We start from the raw sequence: 20,158 nt of genomic DNA on the forward strand, positions 1-20,158 counted from the left end.
ATGTGGCTGGGTGGACAGGTCCATGGGCTTTAGGGACTTTGGGTAGCTGCCCAGTCCGTTCATCTCCTCCCCTGATCACCATAAATCGTCGTCGTCATCATCATCATCATCAACACCATCATCATCATAATGCATTATTTGTTGTATATATATATATATATTATACATATATGGCTGGGTGGACAGGTCCATGGGCTTTAGGGACTTAGGGTGGGTAACTGCCCAGTCCGTTCATATCCTCCCCTGATCACCATAATCGTCATCATCACCATCATAATGCATCATTACATGTATATATAATATACATATATGGCTGGATGGACAGGTCCATGGGCTTTAGGGACTTTGGGTAGCTGCCCAGTCTGTTCATCTCCTCCCCTAATCACCATAAATCGTCGTCATCATCATCATCAGCAGCACCATCATCATTCATTTCCTCCCCTGGGGCCAGTTGCATTTCTCAGACGGAAAAGCCTAGTATGGTTGTAACCCGCTACTAACTGTGTGTAGTATGGAACTGACCAATGGCACAGTTCAGTCAACGTAGGCATTTATTCACCGTGTAACTGTCAAAAAGTTAGAACCAAGCAATGCAACAGGCACCTGGTCACCATAATGATTATTATCATCGCCATCATCACTAATATTATCATAATACATGTATATATACATATACATATAGGACTGGGTGGAAAGGTCCACAGGTTTCAGAGATTTGAGGTAAGTGCCCAAAGGGGGGCAGGTTCCTGGGCATCAGACTTGGGGTGACCACCCAGTTCATTCATCTGCTCCCCTGACATCACCATTCACCTCATTCCCCTCATCACGATCATCATCATCTTCATCATAACAATAACATTAATACAACAATCATAAAAATTACAATAATAATGATAATAATAATAATAATGATGACAATAACCATCATCACCACTATCATCATCATAACAACATACAGAGCGCTGGGTGGACAGGTCAGGCTTCAGAGATGCAGGGTAAACGCCCATTTTGTTCAAATCCTTCCCTGGTCAACACACTGTCACTAAACACTTTTTCTTTTCCTTTTTTTTTGCCCCCAAACCTTTAACAAATAGTAAAAGAGTGGTAACTCTCTCCATTCACAAAGTACAGAACTTCCAAGTCAGTGCTGCTTACGCTACCGATTCAGCTAGCACACAGGTAAACAAAAGGTACATTGGAACAAACCCAGACACTTCCTCAAGAAAGGAAGCGCCGGGCCTGTCCTTATACCGATCATTTGACATGTGCACACAGCAGCAAAGCTTTAAAAAAAAATTATTGTTCACTGTCAGAAACAGGACAACTCATCAACAATTTGTCCCCCCCCCCATCTCGTCTCCTGTCAGTGTCAGACTTCAATGCCACACAGCCAGATTCCCCCCCAAACTCCACTCAAGTAACCTGCAGTTCTAAAGTTTAAAAACAAACAAACCAAGATCAGTTTACCAGAGACAAAGTCCGGTCCACAAAGCACAACTGGTACTGACTTACCGTCCTCCTTCTTCGCTGTGTTGACCGGGTTCTCATACTGCGTTCGCCGGTTCACATGACTGCACAATCACAAAAAACATTTATGATAATAATAATAATAATAATAATTCATATAGCTCCTTTCCATGTAAAAACATGCTCTATTGTGTGGTACGATGTAAAAACCGATGCGTAAAACATGAATCTAAACACTAAAAGCACAGACATCCTACCAAACACTCCAATACTAATTCATGCATGTATACGCACACAAAAACATCGCATTTAGACATAAAAACAATACTCAGTATACATAACGAATAATTCATTGGGTCAGCAAGTCACCCTCTTTTTTTTCCCCAAATCAAGTCTAACTTTCTAAAAGCCCTATCTTCCACCAGTCCTATAGTGCTAAAAATAATGGTATCAGAAATACAAATCTTTCCAATGTGTGTTAGTGTGATGTTTTGCACTGTAAGTGTGGAATAAATGTGATGTTGATGGTGATGACAAGAGATGATGACGATGACAGTGATGATGGCAACAGTGATGACGATGGTGACTGTGACAATCATGGTGATGATAATAGCGATGATGATGTTAGTAATGGAAATGATGGTTGTAAACACTCTGATAGTCTGACAAAGGTCTCTGAATCTTTGGGGCTGATCACATGAGACAAAGCATATGATATACACAGTTCATTAACCATAATATATATGAAGGACTGAGCCAAATATCCAAACTTAAAAAATGATGCTGTTTTCCCCCAAATCAGCACAGATTACCCCCCCACACTGTGCTAATACAGACTAAGGGAATTTCCCAATGCTAAGCAAACCTTGGGCATGGTTGCCTCAGCCATCCATCTTAAGTCTGCTTGCCAACAACGTTGAGAACTGCTCTGTCCATCAAGTTAGCATGGCTAAAATCCGCTTGAGCAAACGACCAACCCAACCCACGCCGTCCTGAATTGGGACAGAACACCCTGAAGCCTGAAGCAGTGAGGCAGGAACTGGCACAACAGTGGGGGGGGAGAAATCTGACCAACTGGCACAGAATGAAAGATGGACATTTTCACATCACAGAAGAGACACAGAGAGAGAGAGAGAGAGAGATGACACTCGGCATACTCCTTCCCCCCCCCCCTCCCCCCCCAACCCCCCTCTTCCCTGGCTTCTGCGGACAAGTCACTGAGATCAGCCGACATTAAACTATTTTCATCGCACCCTGCTGACTGCTCTTGTTTTCCAGTTGGTTACATCACTGATTGATTTCTTCACACTTCTCTGCTACTTTTTTTTTTTTTTTTTTTTTTCTCCTCTCCCCAAAATCATGTTTCATGCCATCCAATTCTTCTCTCATCTTTTTGGTTTTGTTTCGCATGTTGTTCCTCTCCTGTGTGCTGTCTCAGTTACTGCCTGTTCTCTTCATCATCAAACTGTGCGCCTTCAACTGCTGACTTTGGAAGTTAGAAGCCGCCAGAATTTCCCAACACAGCTTGTGAAGTGAAAGAGGTGTCTCTCCCCACCCCCCAGTCTTCTGCTCTGACACGCTTTGTCTCACTGTCTTTCCCGTGCTGCCCGTGAAGGGAGCCCTGAATTCATCTTTACGTCACTGCTCTGCAAGCTTCTCCACACGCTGACAGCACAATATACCACTGGCACGTGCATGGCCAACCTGACCTGGTTTGACCCGTCATACTGATTCCTGGCACATTTCCTCACTGCATGCCTTTGTCCCCCTGTTTTCGATATTTGGTCGTGTATTGTCCACTTTCAACCATACACTGTCCATCATGTGTATGTTTCTCAAGACAAACTGAAGGAAACTGTCACCAAAGCAAGAATTAAAATACCAGAACTGAGAACGTCACCGAGTGTCACGTCTACCGCATTGCCCCTCACCTGTGTTCTTCCGTGACTGGAAAATGACACACACCTCACTGACCGGGCAGAAAAAGACCAGCTCTAGCCATCCACATGCTCAAGTCGATCATTTTGTTGTCTTTTGGGGAGAGAGGGAGAGAGAGAGAGAGAGAGGGGGGGAGAGATGAGAGAGAGTGAGAGAGAGAGAGATACGGAGAGAGAAAGAGAGAGGAGAGAGAGAGAGAGAGAGAGAGAGAGAGAAACTGTCACTTGAAACTCAAAATAGACTTGAAGGCTGGGGAGATTTTATGGTTCCGAAAAGGATGAGGTGGAAGGGAGGGAGAGGAGGTGTGGTGGGTATGGGAGGGGTTGGGGGTGTGCATGTGAAGAAGGGAATGGGGGTGGGGGGTGGGGGGGAGGCAGTGTGAGGATGGGAATGGAGGGGTTGAAGGGGGGGGGGATGAGGAGTAGGGGAGGGGGGTGCGGTCCCAAGGAGAGGTTGGGTGTGGGGGGGAGAGGCACAAAGTGATGGACGGTACCAGAGGGTGGTTGGTGGTGGTGGTGGTGTGGTGATGGATGAATGGGATGGGAAGGGCAGGGAAGAAAAGGGGGGGGGGGGGGTATGCTGGAGGGTGGAAGAGGGGCTGAGTGGGAAGGAGAGAGACCGGGAGAGAGAGAGAGAGAGACAGGGAGAGAGAGAGACAGGGAGAGAGAGAGACTGGGAGAGAGAGACCCAGAGAGAGAGAGAGAGAAAGACCGGGAGAAAGAGAGAGACCGGGAGAAAGAGACCGGGAGTGAAGGAGAGATACGAAATGTTGTATTCAAATAAAGGCCAAATAGCCCCTTACTGAAGGGAGTGATACATGTACACTGAAGTTAGAGAAAGGGAGAGGGAGGGGGGAGAGAGAGGGTGGGGGAGAGAGGGGGAGAGGGAGGGAGGGAGAGAGAGAGAGACAGACAAAGAAAGAGGAAAGAGAAAATGAATGAACGAATAAATTTATGTCTTTTTTTGTTTTGTTTTGTTTTTAATTTTGGGGGGTTAAAGCAGAAAGCAAACCATCTGCCCTCACAAAAAGGCAACACACACACACACACACAATCCGGCGCACACGTACACTGCAAACAGTATGATATTACAGAGCAAACTTTCAGAGACACAGAGAGTGAGATACAGAGAGAGTGCAGGGTATTTAATTTATGTGGGACTCGACAGAAAAATAGATCTTTTGTCACTGTATATTCAGCTATCTTCACACAAAACAGACACACACACACACACACCACAGTGATGACTTACTCGATATAGTATGTTCCATAGTGAGGATCTTCCACTTTTTCCCATCCAAAGGGCAACTCTGTAACAAACAACAAAAAAACCTTCACGTCACAGCTCTGTAACACACATCATGCTTCATTTCACAACATTCATCACATGAAATAACAACTCTGTAACACACATTGTCACGCTCTATATGAGAGCGGACTAGAAACCCCCACCCAGCCCAGCACTAACACCCAGACAACACAAACACAGACTAAAATAATTCAGGGTTCACATACATTTATTCCATCACACACAGAACTGGACTAATAAAACTAACCACAATCCCAGCCACAACAACTGATACACTTAAACGACAACAGAATGGATAAAGAACCCACAAAAAAACCACAAAAAACAAAAACACAGAGCTTGAAGACACGTCCGTCCAGCGAAAAAAACTGTCTTAAGAATGTTGTGTACTCAGGACAGTTAATAAACAAAGAAAACCTGAAACACTCTACACAACACCTGATAATAAAAAAACCAAAAACAAACGATGACGTGGACAACGAAGACTGAAGAAAACGAAGACGATGAAAGCAGGTACACGATGACAGTGACGAGAAGAGGGCAGCGAGGGAAAACTGCAGACAACAGACCACTGCAGCACCAATGCTACCCGGCCGGCACAGGTGGAAGGACAAATGGCACAGGAAGTGGGACGCTGCAAACTGCCAACCGGGTACTATTACCCTGACGCTGGAAATTAAAAAAAAAACAAAGACGAGACGCGTCCAGCAGGGCACTCCCTCTGAGCTGGAGCACACCGAACAAAGATACATGGCCACCCGGAGGAAAACAATCCTCACTTGAGGGTGCCAACTGGGCAAAAAGCCCCAACCCCAAACAAGCACGACCTTCCTCCAAGAAGGCCGCGGGCGCAAAAGCCTAGAGAAGTGTCACTGACAGAACAGAGAGACTTTTAAACTCTGCTCAGCAGTGACACAAACACACAAACGAGACTCCCCGATTGCACGTAAAAAAACGCACAACCGGGAGCTAACACACACTAAACGAATGCTCGAACGGGAGAGGGTAAATGGGGAAGGTTATGCACAAAACACTCCACACGAGACTGTCATGAGTTGTGACACACATCACGCTTCAAGTCGCAACTCTGTAACATTCATCACATTAAATAACACAGCTCTGTAACACACACATCACGCTTCAAGTCACAACTCTGTAACATTCATCACATTAAATAACACAGCTCTGTAACACACACATCACGCTTCAAGTCACAACTCTGTAACATTCATCACATTAAATAACACAGCTCTGTAACACACACATCACGCTTCAAGTCACATATCAGTAACATTCATCACATTAAATAACACAGCTCTGTAACACACACATCACGCTTCAAGTCACAACTTTGTAACATTCATCACATAAAATAACACAGCTCTGTAACACACACATCACGCTTCAAGTCACAACTTTGTAACATTCATCACATAAAATAACACAGCTCTGTAACACACATCATGCTTCAAGTTACAACTCTGTAACATTCATCACATTAAATAACACAACTCTGTAACACACACATCACGCTTCAAGTTACAACTCTGTAACATTAATCACATTAAATAACACAGCTCTGTAACACACACATCACGCTTCAAGTTACAACTCTGTAACATTCATCACATTAAATAACACAACTCTGTAACACACACATCACGCTTCAAGTTACAACTCTGTAACATTCATCACATTAAATAACTCTGTAACACACACATCATGCTTCAAGTCACAACTCTGTAACATTCACCACATTAAATAACACAACTCTGTAACGCCTATCAAATATCACATCAAAACTGTAACGTACATCACATTTCACGTCACAACTACGTCAGTAACACACATCGCATTTCACGTCACAACTCTTAACACACATCACACACGTTTCACGTAACAAACTCTGTAACCAAACAAAAAAAAAAGTGTAACGCACCATCACATTTCATTTCACAACAACGTATCACAGATTCAAACAACACGTATTTCTCTTTGTTGAATCTAATAACGCAAAATATTCCACCACCAGCGGAAGAGCAGAGATAAAATGAAAGGATGAGGTGGGAAATACACTGAGGTGAAGTTCTCAAACCTTCACGAGTTTTTCATCTTCGGATTTCTCAGCTCCCTCCCTCCCTCTACATGAATTATCTCTCTCTTCTCTCTCAATACCATGTGTGCTCTGATTTAAATGCACACAGTTACATTCACAAGGGAAAGAGAGAGAGAGACAGACAGACAGACAGACAAAGCGGACAGACAGAACAGACTGACTGCCTGAGAAACAGTCAATGTAAGTTTCCAGTGCATGTGTGTGTGCTTGGTGCACATGTGTCTCCAGAACCACAAACGTTACATGGCCCCATGTCAGCAGTGTATGCATGTGCGTGCGTGCATGTATGTGCGTGTGTATGTATGTGTGTGTGTGGGGGGGGGGGGGTGGGGGGGGGGGGAGGGGGCGCGAGAGGGGAGGTGTGCGCGCGCGCGTGCGTGTGCGTGTTTAGGGGCACACAGCTGACAGACCCACGTGCAGTGCATGCCGATGCCGTCACTCACACCCAGGGCGAGGCAGACAAGACAGTCAACCCCCCCCCACAAGCCACCAGCCCTGTCACTTTTTGTCTGGTCACACACACCGCTCAGCAATCTTATTTTACCGCAAAACGCAAAATACACCAAAACATCAGCTACACTCATCACATCACCACTGAACAAGTGCCGCCTAACAAACTGGCAGCACATTGGACCTCTGAAGATCTGCTGGCATCAGTGTTAAAAAAATTTTTTTTTTAAAATCTAGTTTGGCCACGTAACAAGATCCAATGGCCTTGCAATAACAATGCTCTCAGGAACTGTTGGGGGTGGGTGGGGAGACAGAAAAGAAAAGAAAAAAAAAGACTAACAACTTAGCAGAATGGACGGGAAAAACAATCTACAGAGACCCGGGCTTTTTTTTTTTTTTTTTTTTTTTTTCTTTTTAAAGACAAGCAACAGACCTGGAGGAATCTGGTCAACAGTTCTTCAGTGCGGCGGTCCCAATGACCCCTCAGTCACAAAAGTTAATTAAAGAAGTTGTGGATGGAGATGGAGACACCCCCCTTCAACGCCACGCTCATGTCACTACAATATTCACACCCACATGCTCCATCTCTCTCCTGGAGAAACGTCCTCTCTCTCTCTCTCTTTCACACACACACACACACACACACACTGGCCACACCATCATCTCACACACACACAAACCAGCTGACAATATCCCCCTACCGTGAGACACAGAACACAACAACGCCGACATGTCTTCTCTTCATCACACAACCAACGTCGTCAACTTGCTGATGAAACTGTCGTGGATGATGTAACCCGATAGTTCTGCGCTTTCCATGATCCACCGAACGCTCACACTGGATTACAGGGTAGTTAACGTGCGTGTTTGATGTTCGGCAGTTTGCGGTGCACACAAACCGGGCATAGGACACACACATGTGTCATGACACAATAAAAGATCCGGTAGAGAAATGGCACCATGGCACCCCCAACACTGCTGACATGTCATGACACAATGGCAAAGGGCACACTGCGAGTGCCGCCACACAAAGAATGGAAGAAGTGTAGAACTGTCACCAAAACACACACCCACGCCGCTGACACTGACACAACACACTGGGTGTCATGATGACACAGGAGACATGACACAACCCACGACACAGTCGCCGCACCGTCACTGTCATCACAGTCGCACACAAACACACCACCCCCGAGTGACGTCTGTGTGAGCACTGAGCAATGAGAGAGCTGAGCTCTGAGCAGGCGTGTGTGCAGAGAGCGGGAGGAGAGGAGGAGGGGAGAGGGCAGTAGTTGAGGAGCACAAAGAAAGGTCGTCCTGCGCGCACACACACACACACGCAGACACAGTTACACACACACACACGCACGCACGCACGCACGCACACACTGGCCGGGCCCCCTCCCCCGGGACTGCCACAGCCCAGAGGGGAAGGGCAGAGAGAGAGACCCTGTGCAGCAAAGGTTGTCTGTCTGGCCACATTACCATGGACAGCAAGACCCGAGGAGCGACTGGAGGAGTCACTGACACACAGGGGAAGGGAGGGAGTGGGGGGGGGGGGGGGGGTAGGGCCACTGTTACTGGTCATTAGTGATACAGTTCCCGACACACACACACACACACACACACACACACAGAGTGGCAAAACAGCGGAATATACTCTCTTCATCATCAAAACAAGCACTGAATTTTTCTGGCACCGTGGGACAACTTTCCTACAAGATGTCGCCCGTCACGTGGTGTGTGACAACCAATTGTTACCGTCAGCACGGCACCAGTGCAGTACCACTCTTGCTCCAGAAGGGAAGAGTCTGCGTGCACTGTGTGAAGCGCCGTGCCTCAACACTTCAGTCAGCACCACACACCGTGTGTGCCTTCACACAGCAAGGGGCACAACTGCCTGCAGTCGCCTTACCTCCCCCCTCACACAGCTGAGCAGCCAGCTGACAAACGGTGGGGCCGGGGCCGCACTGCCCCATCCAGTTCTATAGTAGCTCAGTGCATTGCCCCATCACATTTTCACCAGTTGGAATGAAAGCTGGTCTGTCATGTCGTAGCGACCATCAGAACAGCAGAGGAGGCAACTGCTGCGGTCTCCACTGACAAACTGGGCTGGAATTTGATTATAGTGGAGTGGAGGATCTTCTTGCCCATGTTAATCCCCAGCTCTCTCGAGGCCAAGAGGGTCTTAGGACAGTCGGCGTTGAGATGGCCCCCAAAGGCCAATCAGCCCACAAGGCTGCAGCGCTAAGAGTCAGTGTAATCTTGACTCCTAGTTTGAGAGTCCTAGTTCTTCAATGTTACAGTGCAGAAGGAAAACGAGTTTATGAAAAGAGAAGACATTTTCGGTCTCTGGGAAACAAAAACATTTTGCGTCTCCTTCTTCTTCTTCTTATTATACTTTCTTTTTTTTTTTCATCGACATGCGAGATGAGGTTTATGAGGAGCGTGGTGTGTGTGTGTGTGTGTGTGTGTCTGTGTGTGTGATGACACAGAGGTGAAGACAGATGGCACTGCTTGAACACACTGCACACCACACGAGCACGAAGGGAGAGGGAGAGAGAACTGAGGCAGTGTGCCGAGAACTCACAACTATTGATTGCATTATGAACACCGGCCAACCAACACTGCTCCCCAACGGCAGGGGGTCAGATACCCATGGCAAGCAGTCTCCTTAACCACTGCTAGCAGGCCACCCCTCTGCCTGAAAAGACTCTCTGTGTCTCTCTCTCTGTGCCTCCCATTCTCTCTAATACCCTCTATCTCTCCGCCACCCATTCTTTCTAATAACCTCTCTCTCTCTCTGTGCCTCCCTAATACTCACTCTAATAATCTCTGGATCACATTCTCTCTAATAAGCTCTCTCTCTGCCTCCAACCTCTATAATAATCTCTCTCTCTCTCTCTCTCTCTCTCTCTCTCTCTCTCTCTCTCACACACACACACACACACACACACACACGAGGGGACCCAGCGATTTAAACTGACTCACCTCCCCCTCCTCCGCCCGCCCCACTGCCCCACCACACCCCTCCCCCTTCCCACTGGAAGCAGAGTTCTGTAGTGGCTGACCCCTTTCTCCACCATATCCACCTCCCCTTCCGACACCGTCCGATGCCACCACACCCCTTACCTCCCTTCCGTTGTCCATGTCGTGTGTGTGTGTGTGTGTGTGTGTGTGTGTGCGTGTGCGCGCGCGTGCGTGTGTGTGCGTATGTGTGTGTGTGTGTGCGCGTGTGTGTCTGTGTGTGTGTGTGAGAGAGAGAGAGAGAGAGTCGTTTGCATTTTTTCATTAGGATTATATCGTTCGCTTTTAGAGAGTCTAACGATCCAATTTATACAGCTTCTATCAAAATTCAAAGTGACATTAGAATCTCCATCTCTGTCTCAGAAAAGCAAAATGTTTTTAGTCAAGGAGAGGAAGGGAGAAAGGGAGGGAGGTGGGAGAGAGGAAAGATAGATAGAGAGAACGAGAGAGAGAGAGAGAGAACTCAGAACTCAAAACGGCTTAAGGGGAGAGAGAGAGGGGGGGGGGGAGAGAGAGAGTTGGATGGGGAGGGGGCTGGGGGGGAGGGGGGGGTTAAACTGACGATCAGACCTCCAAAGAAGGTCACTGACCTGTAAGACAGATGGTTACCCGTCTCGTAGGCGCGCGCGCGCGCGCACACACACACACACACACACACACACACACACACACACACGACGTCCTTGCTTAACACTGCGAGCACTGAACGACAATACAAAACTGGAAGGGATATTCTATAATTAAACAGAAACCCTCCAAATTAAACAAGGAACTGAACAAAACAAAACATTGAGCCCCCCCCCAACTCCCCCCAACACACACACACACACACCTTCTGTCTGTCTGTATCTGTCTGTCTCTCGTGATGCATCAATAAAAAATTCACACTGCTTCATCTATAGGTAAATAAAAATGTTTATTTTTGAAACAGAAAGCCGTCTTTTTCTCCAAAGGAATTTTGACAGGATGCACACACACACAAACACACATTTCAACAAACACGCCTTTCTTCGAAAATTATCGCATAACGGCCGCATTAAAGAAACTAATAGCAGTTCTTTCAGCAGACTGATCTCACGCGCACAGTTAGGCACATTGCCAGTGCATGTCTTTCATCCCTCACCCCCACCCCCTCACCTTCGCCCCCCCCACCCCCCTCCCTTCTTCCAGCATAAACCGTGCCCTGTTTCCTGCTCTCTCTCCATGTCGGCGATTGACGTTTAGTGCCCTCTACCTCCACGGAATTGATGGAATGACAGCAGATACACAGAGAGGGGGAAACAAAGACAGACAGGGGAGAGGGCCGGGTGAAGGAAAAGGGGACAGAAAGGGAGTGACGAGAGAGAGTGACAAGAAAGAGAGACAGAGACAGAGAGAGAAGGGGACACAATGAGAGTGACACGAGAGAGAGAACGAGAGAGAGAGGGAGAGAGAGAGAGAGGGGGGGGGAGGGAGGGAGAGAGAGATACAAGGGGACACAATGAGAGTGACAAGATAGAGAGACAGAGACAAGGGGACACAATGAGAGTGACAAGAGAGAGAGAGAGAGAGAGAGAGAGAGAGGGGGGGCCACAATGAGAGTAACAAGAGAGAGAGAGAGAGAGAGAGAGAGAGAGACAAGGGGACACAATGAGAGTAACAAGAGAGAGAGAGAGACAGAGAGAGAGACAAGGGGACACAATGAGAGTAACAAGACAGAGAGAGAGAGACAGAGAGAGAGAGGCAAGGGGACACAATGAGAGTGACAAGAGAGAGAGAGAGAGACAGAGAGAGAGACAAGGGGACACAATGAGTGACAAGAGAGAGAGAGAGAGAGAGAGAGAGAGAGAGAGAGAGAGAGAGAAAGACAAGGGGACACAATGAGAGTGACAAGAGAGAGAGAGTGACAAGGGGACACAATGAGAGAGACAAGGGGACACAATGAGAGTGACAAGAGAGAGAGAGAGAGAGAGAGAGACAAGGGGACACAATGAGAGAGACAAGGGGACACAATGAGAGAGACAAGGGGACACAATGAGAGTGACAACAGAGAGAGAGAGAGAGAGAGAGAGAGAGAGAGACAAGGGGACACAATGAGAGTGACAAGAGAGAGAGAGAGAGAGAGAGACAAGGGGACACAATGAGAGAGACAAGGGGACACAATGAGAGTGACAAGAGAGAGAGAGAGAGAGAGAGAGAGACAAGGGGACACAATGAGAGTGACAAGAGAGAGAGAGAGAGAGAGAGAGAGAGAGAGACAAGGGGACACAATGAGAGTGACAAGAGAGAGAGAGAGAGAGAGAGAGAGAGAGAGAGAGACAAGGGGACACAATGAGAGTGACAAGAGAGAGAGAGAGAGAGAGAGAGACAAGGGGACACAATGAGAGTGACAAGAGAGAGAGAGAGAGAGAGAGAGAGACAAGGGGACACAATGAGAGAGACAAGGGGACACAATGAGAGTGACAAGAGAGAGAGAGAGAGAGAGACAAGGGGACACAATGAGAGTGACAAGAGAGAGAGAGAGACAAGGGGACACAATGAGAGAGACAAGGGGACACAATGAGAGTGACAAGAGAGAGAGAGAGACAAGGGGACACAATGAGAGTGACAAGAGAGAGAGAGAGACAAGGGGACACAATGAGAGTGACAAGAGAGAGAGAGAGAGACAAGGGGACACAATGAGAGTGAAAAGAGAGAGAGAGAGAGAGAGAGACAAGGGGACACAATGAGAGTGACAAGAGAGAGAGAGAGAGAGAGAGAGAGAGAGAGAGAGAGACAATGGGACACAATGAGAGTGACGAGAGAGAAAGAGAGAGAGAGACAAGGGGACACAATGAGAGTGACAAGAGAGAGAGACAAGGGGACACAATGAGAGTGACGAGAGAGAGAGAGAGAGAGAGAGAGAGAGAGAGAGAGAGAGAAAGGGGACACAATGAGAGTGACAAGACAGAGAGAGAGAGACAAGGGGACACAATGAGAGTGACAAGAGAGAGAGAGACAAGGGGACACAATGAGAGTGACAAGAGAGAGAGAGAGAGAGAGAGAGAGAGAGAGAGAGAGAGAAGGGGGCACAATGAGAGTGACAAGAGAGAGAGAGAGAGAGAGAGAGAGAGGGGTGCGGGAGGGAGAAAAAACGAGATATATGGGGATTTAATGAGAGTGACAAGAGAGAGACAGACAGACCAGACCAGACAGACAGAGAGTGAAACAGACACAGAGAGAAAGAGACAGAGTGATTCCAAGTGACTTATGAAGTGTCCACCTCAGATTGTGGACCCTTCCTTGGTATTAGCCCCCTCTTTCTACAGCTATGGAGGATAATACAAGACTTGCCCTCAGTCTCTGAAAGCTACAGGATGGGCCGGAAAGATGGGAAACGGTTCTTGTGTGTACAAAAAGGGGTCCGCTTCATTCATGCCAGATCCACCCCCCCCACCCCCCCCCTCCCCTGACATCATTTTATCATCTCTTTCCACACACCAACCCCTGCTTTACGGTGCTGCTAGTCAGTCAGCCTGTCTGTCCCGTGGGTAAGTAAAGAGAACAAGTCAGGGAGATAGAACAGCTCAAGTTTCTATTCCTCCACATGAGCGTTATCATAGCAGCGCTGTTTCCTCCGCGTTAAGACTTGTCCTGCTTCAAGTCTGCTGACACTGGCGCAGAGTTAGGGAACTTTTTAACGCAAAGCAAACAGCGCTGCTGTGATCGCTTACGCAACCCAACCCCCCGACCCCTGCTACTACAGTTAACATGTTGTCTGGGATGAGATAATCACCTCACACGTTCAGAGTCTGATCCGAGGAAGCCTCACAACGCCCAGTACTGTGTGGCAATGACCTCGTTGTTCCCGTACGCACTTCACTGTCTTGGCACTGCACTGGCTGTTGATTTTCAGTTCCAGTTTCAGTTTCTCAAGGAGGCGTTACTGCGTTCGGACAAATCCATGCACGCTACACCACATCCGCTAGGCAGATGCCTGACATGCTGCAGCATAACCCAACGCGTTTCGTCAAGCCTCGAGTGCATGCATAATGATGTTTGTGTACCTATCCGAGTGGATTTCTTCCATAGAATTTGCCAGAGGACAGAGGACAACTCTCTCGCTGCCATGGGTTCTCTTTCAGTGCGACAAGGACGTGCTGCACACCGGACCTCGGTTTATCGTCCCATCCGAACGACCAGAAGACGCTCGGTTCCATTTTCCAGTCCAACTTAAGGGCGGGACTTGAACTCAGACCTTCACGGACTCTGCACTGGCAGGCGAGCGTCCTAACCATTCTACCACCTTCTTAGCTGCAGAGAGGATGGAGGTTCGAATCCCCGATCAGGGCGCTGTGTGTGTGGGGTGATGGGCGAGTTGAGGGGTGCAGGACAGGAGGCGGGTGTAATGATGCCAGGACTAACTCGGGATTTCATTCCCTTCTGCTCCAGCCCTCCTGTTGAAACCATCGGACTGAGGGTTGCAGGCCTGATTTCACTGATTATCTTTATCTTTTATTGCTTATATCCCAGCAGGGCCTTTGGCAGGGTTTGAAAAACTGTAAAATATCGATCTCCTAAAACATGTAAAACAACAACAACAAACACCAAAAAAAAAGAAAAAAAAAAAAAAAGAAAAAGAAAATGAGGCACGGGTATTGCCACATTCATGTACATAAACCTAGGATTCCAGAAAATCCATGCAATACCGATCAGACAACACACAATGATACAATATGCATCAGCACGGCAGTAGAAAAAAAAAAGAAGTATAAACTCAAGGTCAGGCAGCTCTTCCTCTTCATGACATGATAATTATTTGTTCAAGTTGCATAATTTGCACACATGACAAGGAAAAAGATTAGGTATTTAACTGAAAAGGACAAACAAAAATCTGCTGAAACGAGATAGGTGAGGAAGAGGAAGAGGCATGTGGCAGTGTCATGTCAAGACGCCCTCTCCCTTAGCGACTGAAACATCGATAACACATCGATCCAGTCACCTTGAGACTGGGCTGCTGTCTGCCAAACACTTCACAGGAAGCTTCACGTGCTTGCCACGTGTTTTTCAAGGTCAGGGAGGGAGGGAGGGGGAAGAGAGAGAGAGAGAGGGGGGGGAGAGATAGATAAAGACAGAGTGAGAGAGAGGGAGGGTGGGACGGGGAGGGAGGGAGGGAGGGAGAGAGAGAGAGAGAGAGAGAGAGGGGGGGAGAGATAGATAAAGACAGAGTGAGAGAGAGGGAGGGTGGGACGGGGAGGGAGGGAGGGAGAGAGAGAGAGAGAGAGAGAGAGACTGAGGAGAGAAAGTGAAAGAGAGAGAGAGAGAGAGAGAGATGCTCCAGAGAAAAGACGCCATTGCAGCGAGTGTGGAAAGGCAGTGGGCGTTACGGGTGACTAGTCAGTAAGTTTTGAAGAACACGTGGGGTTTGTGTCTCCCAGTTGGTCTCTGCGCTCAGCTCTCTCAAGTCTGGCCTTAATTAAAAACCTCTTTCCAAAACAGCTTCACCTTTACCCCCTCCACCCCCCCGCCACCGAACCCCTCTCCCCCTCCCCCTGCCTGCTCCCTTCTCTTTCCATCCCTTGTTTCTCTAAGCTTATTTGACGAAACGTAACTACTTATAAGCGTTGTCTTTCTCATCAATTTCAGTCGGATTTGTGAATGACTTAGTGTGCTTTGATCTGTCTCCGGACGCACAAGACGCAGCACATACGTGCAGCATTAATCATCACTTGTATCATCCCCCCCCCCCCCCCCGCCCCCCATGATGTCTACCTGTGTGGTCAATAATAACTCCACCTTTCCCAACGTCTTATCCAAGTCACTCGACAACACCCTGGGGGGGGGGGGAGCTGGAAGGACAGGAGGAGGGGGAGGGGGAGGGGGGGGCAGCTAGGAGGAACAGCTCAGTCAGCAGTACGCGTACAAGATATCACACACCCACTGCTGGAACAGCCATACTCATTACTTGCCACACCAGTCAAACCATCCCTCTCCACCAAAGACATATGATGTAAACATATATATCTCAGTGCTCTCCTTTCTGTGTAAAGTCCACTATCTATCTACCCACACACCGCCAATCCGGAAAGCCTGCAACGCGAGGAGAAGGCACTTAACCCTTTCACCGCCAGTCAATTCAGAGTACAAAATTCCCTTGTGGTATAAACACAGAAAAGACAGTGGTTAAGAATAGCTAGGGGATTCCACCTGCGATGTATAGAAAATATGGCCTATCCTACCACCGAACATAATAAGAGCAGTAGGTTCATGGATAACAGACCAATGAATGGTCAACTTTCAGTGACATGGGTCCCCCCTACCACGACTAGTGCATAAATGCGAGCTTGGCGGTTAACCCATCTACACCTGGACAGCGCCAGCTACACCCCCTGCCCACAGTGCCACACACACTTCACAGCCCGCACTGGAGTTTCATTAGTCACCTACGGACCCCGCCCAGTGTGAAACTCACGCTCCTATCTACTTGGTAGAGAGAAACATCAACATCATCATCAACAACAACAACAACAACCCATCCACCATGGAGGCGCGGACACCCAACAACTTTGGTGTTGATGCCGTATCTCAGTGGCCTTACCAGATATAATACTTCCCGTTCAACTTCTTCCCTCTTCCCTCCCTCCATCACCACCACTCTCTCTCTCTATCTGGTAAGGGTGTGTGTGTGTGTGTGTGTGTGTGTGTGTGTGTGTGTGTGTGTGTGTGTGTGTGTGTGTGTGTGCGTGCGTGTGTGTGTGTGCGTGTGTGTTTGGGAGGGCAGGGGAGGGGTGTGTGCTGGGTAAGGGGGTGGGCGTGGTGTTTGTTGTTTCACGGTGGTCTGTCAGCCACAGAACCAGCAGGGAGGAAGGAAGGAAGGTAAGCGATGAGGAGATATGGTGACGCACCCTGCCACCCCCCCCCCCCCCACCCCCACCGCTCTCCACACCACCCACCCCTTCTAACCTACCTACCTTCACCACCACCACCACCCCCCTCTCTCTCTGCTAAAGAAAACACAAGTACCAACAAACACCACTCCCACCGTTCTAACCACATTTAAACTGTCCCGGTCACTGATAAAAATTTTTTTTTTAATTTCAAAAAGAAGAAGAAAAAGACATGTTTATCCTATGACAGGACGCCACGTCACACTGACACTCGTGTGTGTGTGTGTGTGTGTGTGTGTGTGTGTGTGTGTGTGTGTGTGTGTGTGTGCGTGCGTGTGTGTGTGTGTGTGTGTGTGTGTGTGTGTGTGTGTGTGAGAGAGAGAGAGAGAAGATAGAGAGAGTGCGAGTGAGAGAGAAACGAAACGACTTTTTATTTCACGAGGGTATTGGAGTAAGCATAGTTTTGCTGCTTTTTTTTTACATCCAGCCCTCACAACAGACAAGAGACAGAGACAACATGAAAGAGAGAGACACGTAAGAGAGAGAGACAGAGAGAGAGAGAGAGAGAGAGAGAGAGATGATGATGATGATGATGTTTTCAGTGATCAATCTGCTGTTGGCGGGTCATCCATGTGAGACATGGCCCCTTGCTGGTTTTCTCAGACCGTGAGTCAGACTGCTGGCTTCCTTTACCGCTCGAACCTTTACCAAGGTGTCCGTGTCGACTTTTCAGTGTGTGTGTGTGTGTGTGTGTGTGTGTGTGTGTCTGTGTCTGTGTCTGTGTCTGTGTTTGCGTGCGAGTGTGTGTTTGCGTGCGTGCGTCTGTGTGTGTGTGTCTGTGTGTTTGCGTGCGTGTGTGTGTTTGCGTGCGTGCGTCTGTGTGTGTGTGTGTGTGTGAGAGAGAGAGAGAGAGAGAGAGAGAGAGAGAGAGATAAAGAAAAAGACAATCAGACACAGTGTAGACGGCAGGACCCGTGCTGGCATTGTGGTTCAGTGGGTACACACACACACACACACACACACACACACACACACACACAATACAACGTCGGTCTCCTTCAGACAACAACAACATGCCACACGTTTATGTATATATATCTACATGTTCTCTCGTTACGAGAACAGCAGGCACCGCTTTTGGTGGGAAAGACACTGCTGACAGGACAACGACAGTGAACAACACACAATAAACGACTGAAAATTCAAGCAAAGAATCCAACAACCATCATCACCGGAACTGACACACACAACATAGGCACACTACGGAAACAAGAGGAACCCACGGAAGAACCTGTAACGAAGCTAGCTGGGTACAAAACTGTGAAGAAGCTAGCTGGATACAAAACTGTGAAGAAGCTAGTTGGGTACAAAACCTGTGAAGAAGCTAGCTGGGTACAAAACCTGTAACGAAGTACAAAACCTGTGAAGAAGCTAGCTGGGTACAAAACCTTTGAAGAAGCTAGCTGGGTACAAAACCTGTGAAGAAGCTAGTTCGGTACAAAACCTGTAACGAAGTACAAAACCTGTGAAGAAGCTAACTGGGTACAAAACCTGTGAAGAAGCTAGTTCGGTACAAAACCTGTAACGAAGTACAAAATTGAAGAAGCTATTTGGGGAGAAAAAAAAAACATGTGAAGAAGCTAATTGGGAACAAAACCTTTGAAGAAGCTAGTTGGGTACAAAAGCTGTCAAGAAGCTAGTTGGGAACAAAACCTTTGAAGAAGCAAGTTGGGAACAAAACCTTTGAAGAAGCTAGTTGGGTACAAAAGCTGTCAAGAAGCTAGTTGGGAACAAAACCTTTGAAGAAGCTAGTTGGGTACAAAACCTGTCAAGAAGCAAAACAAAAAACTGTAAAGAAGCTGCTTGGGTACAAAACCTGTCAAGAAGCTAGTTAGGTACAATACAAGCTCTTGGAACCAAACAACCACGTGCTCACAGTTTCCCTCTCCTCCATCCTGCCCCCTCACGCATCCCTACCGCCCCCTCCCCCCACCCCCCTCTCCCAACACGGCACCCCCCCTGACTTGCCCAGTGTAGCGAGAGGGCGGACAAGGCTGACAGGAGTGGGCCAGGCAGAGGGGAGAGACGAGGGGAGCCATCATCAGCCACTTAGTGCCCACTGCCTGCAAGGAAACATCCCTCGGTACAAAGATCCTTGGTACTTTTTGCTGCAAGTGGAATTCCTCAGGTAAGAGTCTGCCCCCAATGCCCTCCCCCCCCCCCCCCCCAAACCTTACTCCATCCCATCCCTCTCCACACACACACACACACCTGTCGGAGGCCGACAGCGAGGGACCACTTGCCAGCTGCTAAGGCCAGGAGGTACAACACCCTTCACACCTCAATACCTGGTCTATCCATTCCACACACAGTGGTTAAAAAAAAAAAAAAAAAGGGAGTGATGCTGCTTTCAGCACCAACCACTCCTTCTTCACTTCCTGTCTGCAACAGCACTAACCATTCCTTATTTACTTCCTATCTGCAACAGCACTAACCATTCCTTATTTACTTCCTATCTGCAACAGCACTAACCATTCCTTATTTACTTCCTATCTGCAACAGCACTAACCATTCCTTATTTACTTCCTATCTGCAACAGCACTAACCATTCCTTATTTACTTCCTATCTGCAACAGCACTAACCATTCCTTATTTACTTCCTATCTGCAACAGCACCAACCACTCCTTCTTCACTTCCTGTCTGCAACAGCACTAACCATTCCTTATTTACTTCCTATCTGCCAATGGAACATCCACACCTACATACCCCGTGAAAACCCCATCAAACATACACACCTACACACCAGGTGAAAACCCCATGACACATACACACCTACACATCAGGTGAAAAAAACCCATGATATATACACATCAGATGAAAACCCCATATTGATATAAACACACCTACACACCAAGTAAAAACCCAGTATATGATATATACACACCCACACACCAGGTGAAAACCCCATATTGATATAAACACACCTACACACCAAATAAAAACCCA

At 47.7% G+C, this 20,158-nt stretch overlaps 1 protein-coding gene across 10 annotated transcripts in view; it reads right to left on the reverse strand.

Annotated features, from left to right (window-relative positions):
* LOC143284898 (membrane-associated guanylate kinase, WW and PDZ domain-containing protein 1-like) overlaps positions 1-20,158 on the reverse strand; it is a 155,594-nt gene that overhangs the window by 70,043 nt on the left and 65,393 nt on the right. For all 10 annotated transcript variants that reach the window (XM_076592028.1, XM_076592025.1, XM_076592027.1 and 7 more), the window contains 2 exons: positions 4,657-4,714; positions 1,513-1,571 (listed from right to left, as the gene is read on the reverse strand). In XM_076592028.1, the coding sequence (XP_076448143.1) occupies positions 1,513-1,571; positions 4,657-4,714 (117 nt within the window). The remainder of the gene's footprint in view (positions 1-1,512; positions 1,572-4,656; positions 4,715-20,158) is intronic.

Source organism: Babylonia areolata, chromosome 8 (genome assembly GCF_041734735.1).
Source record: "Babylonia areolata isolate BAREFJ2019XMU chromosome 8, ASM4173473v1, whole genome shotgun sequence".
In the NCBI taxonomy this organism is placed as follows: Eukaryota; Metazoa; Mollusca; class Gastropoda; order Neogastropoda; family Buccinidae; genus Babylonia; species Babylonia areolata.